General features: G+C 34.2%; 3 protein-coding genes and 1 long non-coding RNA gene across 6 annotated transcripts; 2 read left to right on the top strand and 2 right to left on the bottom strand.

The window, feature by feature from the left end:
- Window positions 1-364: 364 nt before the first annotated feature.
- LOC139905266 (uncharacterized) lies at window positions 365-791 on the bottom strand. Its single transcript, XR_011779905.1, has 2 exons — window positions 659-791; window positions 365-576 (listed from the first exon to the last, which is right to left on the bottom strand). It is a non-coding gene; the product is annotated as an uncharacterized lncRNA (long non-coding RNA).
- LOC121118686 (heterogeneous nuclear ribonucleoprotein H) lies at window positions 436-3178 on the top strand. 2 transcript variants are annotated; one of them, XM_040713274.2, is made up of 7 exons: window positions 436-571; window positions 654-791; window positions 854-1000; window positions 1422-1560; window positions 1928-2070; window positions 2134-2545; window positions 2738-3178. In XM_040713274.2, the coding sequence occupies exons 1-7, from the start codon at window positions 454-456 to the stop codon at window positions 2940-2942; spliced, it is 1302 nt and encodes a 433-aa protein (XP_040569208.1). In that variant the 5' UTR covers window positions 436-453; the 3' UTR covers window positions 2943-3178. The 2 variants fall into 2 exon arrangements, with proteins under 2 accessions (XP_040569208.1, XP_071744170.1); XM_071888069.1 differs by having other exon boundaries at window positions 440-576; window positions 659-791.
- Window positions 3179-3390: 212 nt separating this feature from the next.
- Window positions 3391-5663, top strand: LOC121118687 (5'-AMP-activated protein kinase subunit beta-2). 2 transcript variants are annotated; one of them, XM_040713276.2, is made up of 6 exons: window positions 3391-3642; window positions 3796-3938; window positions 4026-4187; window positions 4243-4689; window positions 4740-4957; window positions 5022-5663. In XM_040713276.2, the coding sequence occupies exons 3-6, from the start codon at window positions 4091-4093 to the stop codon at window positions 5202-5204; spliced, it is 945 nt and encodes a 314-aa protein (XP_040569210.1). In that variant the 5' UTR covers window positions 3391-3642; window positions 3796-3938; window positions 4026-4090; the 3' UTR covers window positions 5205-5663. The 2 variants fall into 2 exon arrangements, with proteins under 2 accessions (XP_040569210.1, XP_040569209.1); XM_040713275.2 differs by lacking the exon at window positions 3796-3938.
- An 86-nt stretch (window positions 5664-5749) lies between these two features.
- On the bottom strand, window positions 5750-8361 carry LOC121118685 (SUN domain-containing protein 1). The gene is made up of 2 exons (XM_040713273.2): window positions 7956-8361; window positions 5750-7886 (listed from the first exon to the last, which is right to left on the bottom strand). Exons 1-2 carry the CDS (start codon window positions 8113-8115, stop codon window positions 6295-6297), a joined length of 1752 nt encoding a protein of 583 aa, XP_040569207.1. The 5' UTR covers window positions 8116-8361; the 3' UTR covers window positions 5750-6294.
- Between the last annotated feature and the right edge of the window lie 303 nt (window positions 8362-8664).

Below are 8664 nucleotides of genomic sequence, written 5' to 3'. Positions count from 1 at the left end.
CCTTCAAAAGAGTTTGTAGCTTTTACTAATTTATTTACTACAAAGCGTTTTCAGGTTACGTCAACGTTGTGTATATCAGCCATTTTGGTGGGCTAAACAAACAAGTTTTATAACTAAGAAAACCCTTTTTCATATATATAGGAAAATACTCATTCATTGGATGTCAAATGGGACTCATTAATAAAATGACTTAGAACATGAGAGGGAATGAATCATTCATTATGAAGAGAGCAATGACACAGAGCTAGTAAATTTTACAAATGTTTGAATTAATATTATACTCCAGATGGCGTTACTTTCTTTTTCGTCCTTTTTCTAGCTCTAGCTTGTCTTTTTTCTTTTTCTTTCTTCTCTTTTATTAGTATTTATTGGGCGTCATTTCGTGGCTTGACTGTGGAGGATTTCACATAGATTTGGACGCTGAGGGAAGATTTGGAGTTACTATTTATAAAGATGACTGATAGCACAAAGGAGGAAGAGAACAAATGCATCGTCCGAGTCCGTGGACTCCCTTGGTCCACGACAGCCGAGGAGATCGCTTCGTTTTTTTCGGAATGTGAAATGGAAAAAGGTAGCCTCAGGGTTCCGACTCACCATTCATTGATATTTCATATTAATTATTATATATATATATTGATACAATGTATTTGTAGGGAACGAGAGTATCCATTTGACGATGACTCGTGAAGGGCGTCCGTCGGGTGAGGCGTACATTGAGTTGGCAAGTGAGGAGGACGTCGAAAAAGCCTTGAAATTGGACCGACAAACAATGGGAAAACGCTACATTGAGGGTACGCCTCGGAAGCAATTCTTGGTTCTACTTAATTGGCCTTTTCCTTTCTTTTTATTATAGTTTTTAAAGCTAAACAGAGCGAAATGGAATGGGTCCTTTATCGCTCTGGTGCGAACTCCTCTTCTGAAAAAAATTCAGACAATGTGGTGCGACTAAGAGGTCTTCCATTTGATTGCACAAGAGATGATATCTTCAAATTTTTTGAAGGTATAAAATCACATCATTTTAAAGAAATAGAATGGTTTTTTCATTGTGACCCTCACGTCTTTATGAGATGTTTTGTTCAAATATTGATTTGACCATTATTTTAAATTAAGAAGATATTCAAATAGTACTATTTTTTTATTTTTTTTTTCATTGATGAAATATTCTAAATTCCATTAATTTCAACCTTTATAAAAAAAAATTGTAGTAAATATTGGAAAATCAAATTTACCTTTTCTCAATGCCGTATAGAACCTTTGGTTTTTATGTAGTTTCTAACTATGTTCAATTGACAATTTCACAAATTTTGTGAAAGGGTTTCCTTAAATTGTTCATTTAATATAATGACTTGTTTAAATAATGCTATTTGAAAAAAAAAATCATACGATACGTAAGAAAAAAATATGTGGTGGGCTATTTCTAGGGTTGGATATCGTTAACGACGGGATACTGCTTACATCGGATTGCCAGGGGCGGAGCTCAGGGGAGGCATTTGTTCAATTTTCAAATGGGGCCAATGTGGATAGGGCTCTTAAGAAGAATAAACAGTCAATTGGGCACAGGTGGGATGATGACTATGGGGGGAGGCTTTTTGGGAGCATTCTGAGGAATCAGACGGGTTGTTTCATAAATTATAAATTATGTACATTTCTTCATTACTTTGATTTTTTTCTCAAAATTATTACGTTCAAACACTGTATCGGAATGCTTTGTTCGTTTGTGGTAGGATCAGTCATTGTTAATAAATACCTTTTCTTAGCACATTGATCTTAGTGTGGAGTTTATTCGATAGAGTTTAAATGTTTCTTTTTTCTATATTTCCTATGCAGGGAAATAATTTTATTAGCAAATTGCAAATAATTGTATAAACTCTACATAAGATTTTCAGTTGTTGAATTTTAAGAAATCTTAACGTGTTCTTTTCTTCAGGTACATTGAAATATTTCGCTCCTCTATGATGGAGGCTGAGAGACACCAATATGGCTATGGTGGTGGAGGTGGTGGTGGTAACGGCGGCGGTGGTCCCATTAGTGGAGGTGGAAGAGGAGGAATGAGATTTCCCAATGGACGAAGTAAGTATTTATCAAAGAAGGACTACAATGAATGGATTAGCTAATATGGATTTTTATTTTAAGGATCGCGACCTGGTCCGTATGACCGACCTGGACCTCCAAGAGGCGGAGGCTCTAATATGGGTGGCCGTGGAGGAGGCGGAGGCTATGGCTTCGCAATGGATAGAGATAGAATGGGAGGTCCTAGACAATTCCGTGGTGGCTATAACGATGACGGGTACTTTGGATTTGGTCGTGGGGGTAGACATGGAGGGATGATGGATGGCTTTGGTGGTTTTGGAGGAGGAACTATTGGAGGTGCACCTCTTCCTGGAGGGCCCCCTAGATATGTTGTTCATATGAGAGGCCTCCCTTTTCGCGTAACTAAAAGTGATATTGCAGAGTGGTTTAGCCCTGTAGTTGATCCGATTGACGTATATATCATTTATAACTATGCAGGCAAAGCTGCAGGAGAAGCTGATGTTTTTTTCGCATCGTAAGTAATCATTTAATTGTACATACATATTTTGATAGGGAGGCATGTTGTGCTTATGATTTGTGATGCTGTATGGAAATGGCCTACTTCTAAAATTATCAAATAAATTCCTTATAAATGTACATAGTTTTTTTGCTTTCATATATAAACTTGTTAAATGACATTTTTTATTAATATCCATGTATATCTTAGGGAAGAAGATGCTAGAAAGGCAATGACTAAAGATAGACAAAACATGCAACATCGCTATGTTGAACTGTTTTACGATGGACCCTCTGGTGGAAGAGGTGATGGAGGCAATATGTCTAACATGCATATGGGATACAGGTCTGAACCTGTGTTGCCAACTGGATTTTCGTCTTCAATGTCATCTAATAACGGTTACTCTACTTATTAACATATAAAGCGTGAATTGTCATATTGTTTGTAAATTTATCTACCTTTTTTTTAATCATTGTCGGAAGGTACTTGCTACTCTTCTGGAAAAGTATTATCCTTTAATTTAATATTCTTCTTCTTTGTATTTAAAGAAATCAGATTTCTTGCTCTGATAAATTGTTTTATGTCTTTGTATTTGGTTATGAAGGAGTTCTAAATGTGACTTCATAAGGAATAAATTTAGTAGAAAAGCAACCTCTTGTTGTCTTAATTTATTATTTCCCCACTCTAATCGACTTACTCTGTTATTAACGGGGCAGGGGTCTTATTTGCAAACGCCCTCCTCATCTTTTTGGGCCTGAGCAGACCGATACATTTGTGAAAGATTACATATCGAGAAATAGGCAGTTTTACATACATATTTGCGAAATTAAATTTCTCTCTTAGAACTTTCTCCAGCTTTTTTTAGCCTTCTTTTTTTATAAAAACACACACATCCCGAATTTACGCTGTAGTTGCTGTTGGAAAGTTGATAATTTTTTCAATAAATGACGAAATATTCTTTTTGTGCCTTCCAATAAATAGACCTTACTTTTTAATCTCAATGGTGATCTCTAGAGATTTGAATTATCAAACTACTTTCATCCCAGGATTTTTAACACGAGGAAATTGATATTGTAGTCATCGATTTTCTCAATCCCTCGTTTCCTTTATTAGAGGTAAATAATTCCTAAAAGTCGAAAAAACTTTTTTAATGATTCCTCTCTCTCCTTTTCTTTTTTCTTCTTTTTTAACAAAATGAATTCATGTAAATGGTTGTAAATTATTAAACTCAATGTTACTTTGGGTTCGTATACTGCATCACCATTAAGATTTTTACCCTTTAAATATCTGATGCAATATATAATTTGTCCTCACTTAACAAAAGTCCACATGTATTTCCTGGCAAAATTCAAGCCAAATAAGGATCCAATAACATATTATGATTCCATGGAATGTACATAAATCAAGAAAAGTAATATGGATAAATAAATACATAACTCAAATACTTAAATAATTTTGTTATTACCACACTATATTGGATTATTTAAAATTATTTCAGGCATACTTTGTTTGTTACGTCAATTAACTTATGATGAATAAGACATTAAAGCAATTACATTCATAATGGGTAATCATCAAGGAATATTGCAGCAATCAAGCATAGGGAAAAAATATTACACCCGAAATGGCATGGAATCTCAACCCATTAATGTCACCACAGGTCTAAAATTGCTTCATTTAAGATTAATTTATAACTTTAATATACCTATGTGTAGGAGTTGAGGCTGATCATTGGGATAGGAATAAAGATACACACTTATTAAGTTGCCCTGAAGATCCTGGGCCTCTATCTCTGATGTCACGAGTACCGGATTTGACCAGTAGTATTAAGTCCGTGTGCAATAATGCTTCAATAACATCCTTCACAAAGCAGCAACGCTCCCGAGCAAATACGATAGGTGTTCGTCCTATAATGAAACCAAAGATGCTTTCAAAGGACAAAAATATTCCTACAGTATTTAAACTTCCTCTCACAGATTTACAAAAGGTCAAAAAAGATGCAGAAAAAAAACAAATATACTTGTGCGGAAGTTTTGATAATTGGTCAAATTTGATTCCAATGAATCAGTCACACGCGAATTTTGTTACTATTCTTGAACTGCCTCAAGGAAATTATCAATACAAATTTAAAGTTGATAATACATGGGTTATATCGTCAAAAGGTAATGAATGGAACTTGTATTTTATTGCACTTATTTCAATATAATTACAGATCCTGTGACTGATGACGGATTTGGAGGCCAAAATAATTTAATCAATATAAAAACATCTGATAATGAGGTATTTGAGGCCTTAGATATGGACATAAAAGAAAAAAATATCATCTGTAGTAATGAATTTGGTCAAGAAGTACCAAATTATATTTCCGGGAAGGACAAATTAGGATCGTCTCAAATTCATCCACCGATTTTACCTCCACATCTTTTGCAAGTAAATCATTTTTATAAAATAGTCTTTACTTTTCAATCGGTTACTATATCTGAGTTAATTTCAGGTGATATTAAACAAGGATACTCCTCTTAGTTGTGAACCCACATTACTTCCAACTCCTAATCATGTCATGATCAATCATCTCTATGCTCTTTCTATTAAGGATAAAGTGATGGTCATGAGTTCAACTCAGAGATTTAGAAAGAAGTATGTAACTACAGTACTCTACAGGCCAATTCAAGACTAATATTATTATGCATCAACAAGTCCTTTTATATATATATATACATAGAATTGTTAAGCCATGATGAGTCATGGCATGGCATAATTGATCCTGCTGTTATAATATGAACATTATTGAATGAGATAATGAAATCATGATAACAGGAGTTGAGGGTGATACAACACCTTTAAGAAAAAATATTTTCCGTATACAACGAAAGTTTAACGTTTCTTTTTTATGGATTCATACATTGTTATTGTCGCTAATTAATTTTAATATTGTTGTAAATTTTCATTTAGGAACTGAGAGTCCAAGACTAGATAATATTTATATAGTTATATCAATGATTATTTTCCATCAACATTATGTATATTATTCAGGGCAATATTCAAAGCGCAAATGAAATCAAAGATATATTTTACAAATTACAAACATTATTTGTATGCTTATATGCAAAAGCCAAATACATTTATTTACAATTAATTATGAAACAGTCCATATTTCTTCATTTTCATTGTATTAAAACTATGAATCCAGTGTTACTAATACAAATCAAGTACATATAAATATTTAGCTGGGAAAAGGTTTATTTATCTGTTGACAAGACACACCATTCACATAGTATCAAAAATTAGAAATTTATAAATCATCCTGTACTTAATCATAATAAAAGGAGGTGAAGGATGATAAAGAAAAAAATTATGGGTTTAATTATCTCAATAGTAAACACATACAAACAAGTAATAATACTTTACTTGATAAAAATGATATAAATAGAAGCAATTCAAGGATGATTTATTAGTTATTAGTTTTACAATACAGATTTTCATTGACAATTGAAGAGTTAGTTCGAGCATTTATAGCATGAGAAGCTAAGTCCAAGCCCCAAAAAAAAAAAAACACAATAATTTAACGAAGGCTTATGCAATATTTATCAGTACAAAATGTGGGGTTTTTTAAAGTAATATATATGTAGGTATAGTACGAATATATAAATATAAATAATTTGAATATTTTTATTAATACTTTTGTAGCACAAAAATCTAGAAAAAAAATGTTATCACAGTATTTAAATGATAGTGACTTATAATAATTAGTTAATTAATTATTGCCCTTATTTTTCGGGTGTCGAGTCTGCAAAAGTTCCATGGACTCTAAATCTATAAACACAGGTGTAGACCAAATGGCCATAATTTGATAAAACTTTTAGTTCAACTAATTTGACTGGAGAGCTGGTTGGAACATGAAAGGTTTGGACGGGATTACCATTGTCATTATAAGTAAAATTTCCAAAAACAATTGGGCTTTCATCATCAAGAGAAGTAAGACCCAAAACAGCAAACCTTTTTGGCGCACTTAGTATTTTCCTTTCAGGAGCCATCATTTTCGATATGTGTTCTAGGCTGACTGCTTCAACATTAACAGGTCTACTCAACTCTATTACAACAGAGCCTTGAGATCCTTTAAAAGCCCAACACTGACCCGGATTAGAGCTAGGTTGCAAAATAGTACGAGCGTTGTTTCTTTCCCACCAAAAAGGTATTCCAAAAATGGAATGAACAGCCCACGACACATCATGTGTTTCAGTACACCGAGTACTCATTATCGTACCACCAGCAGTCTCTAAAGCAAAATCAAACATCCCTGTTTTATCTGCATCATATTTAATAAGTGCCTTTTCCACAAAATGATCCATGCTTCCCCCTGACGTTGACTCAGATGGATAATTTGTCTTCATGTTGGTTTCAATGTCCCTAATGATGAATCTCATGTCCATTTGACTCACAAACTTGTCTTGAAGGTGAACAGACAGTTGAGAGGTATTATCATGAATTATTTCACTCACATACTCTCTAATGAAATGATTGGTTTTAGTTGACATTTCCTTAACCTGAGATTCACATTTTTGAACACCATTCTCGGAACGTAGAAGATAGTCTTTCAGAGTACCCAATTTTTCATTTAAATCCTTGAGCCTTTCTTCAAACGCCGTCAACTTCTTACGGTTCATGTCCTCTTTTACATGCTTAAGCTCATCCAGCTCTTTCCAAATAGAGTTAAACTGTTCATCAAGATATATTTTGTTGGAGTGTACTCTTTCTTTTAAATGTTTAACAGAAGCTCTTATTTCCTCAGAATGATCATGAGAACCCCCCATGTTTTGAATAATTTTTTCCAACTCCTCATGCAACTGATAGCCACCCTTGGATCTTGAGTTTTTATTCAGTTCACGCACAAAATTCCCAAATTTTTCATTATTGAGGATTTTATTTACAATGAGATCAATGTTAGGTATAGAAGTCGTCTGATCTAATTCCTCATGATGAAAGGGATTCATAAGCATTCCCATGAGGAAATCAGGGGCAACCATGGCCATGAATCGAAAGTCAGCAAGTGCCCAAGAAGTGAGTGCGGACCAAGGGATTCTGCTGTAGCCAAAGAGGACTAATCCCAGGATGAGCAGGATATTCAGGAGGATAATAGTTGTTTTTTTATTGAAGAATGAAAAGGAATGCGCCTTCGTGAGGCAATGCTTCCATGTAGTATGAATTTGTTCGGATAGAGACGGGAAATTGGAGGAGGACGACTCGTGCTCCTTGAGGAGAAATACTTTAGGATACTTTGTGTGTCGTTGTGGAGTATGTATGGACAAACCATCGTCACCGTCGTCGTCTTCTTCATCCGAGGACAAGGTTCTTAGACTCGCTAAAAAAGAAGGAATAACAACATTCATCATTATTTAATCAAGGGATTTCCATCGGACAAAAAACTCACAATTACGCGATGGGATCAACATTTCTTCATTAGCTCTGGCAGGTGTTAATTTCCTTTGTATTTTTCCCGGCGTTGGACTACGAGCTTCCGAAGGGAATCGCACAAGGGAAGACTGAGACAAACGTTGAGATCGACGAGGTTGATAGGTAGAAGTCATCATCAAGAGTATGGAGGATCTTCACACATTGGAGCCGGTGAGATCACAAATTTTGAAATCTGTACTGAAGTTCGTTTTTTTTTTTCCTCTTTTCTTCTTTTTTTTGAAAAAGAAGAAGAAACGTATAGAAAGAGAAAAAAAAAGATGAAGGAGAGGCTAACTAAGCAAGCGGACAAGTTATGGGAAGGCTCCCGAATAAAATAAGTGAATAAATATTGACGTAATAAACTGAATTACTATAGAAGACGCGTAGTTAAGTGTAGGGTAAGCGTAAAACACACGCCTCACGTATTATTATTACTTGGTCCACAACAGTAGTTGTAGACTAAGCAATCCGTTTATGAGTATGCGCATTACTCATTATTTCCTCAATTTATAGTCCTACTCAAAATCACTGACCATAATAATAAATAAAATAAATGACTAATTAAAATAATATGTAGCTAACTAAAACTATTTATTGCTGTCAAAAAGTACAGTTTAGCTACTACTAACTATGATATTATTTAATAGCAGTGACATCACATCAAAAGTTGTTGATGCCGGGCATTT

Source organism: Lepeophtheirus salmonis, chromosome 5, assembly GCF_016086655.4.
Source record: "Lepeophtheirus salmonis chromosome 5, UVic_Lsal_1.4, whole genome shotgun sequence".
NCBI lineage: Eukaryota > Metazoa > Arthropoda > Copepoda > Siphonostomatoida > Caligidae > Lepeophtheirus > Lepeophtheirus salmonis.
This window is presented reverse-complemented; position numbering and strand designations above follow the sequence as displayed.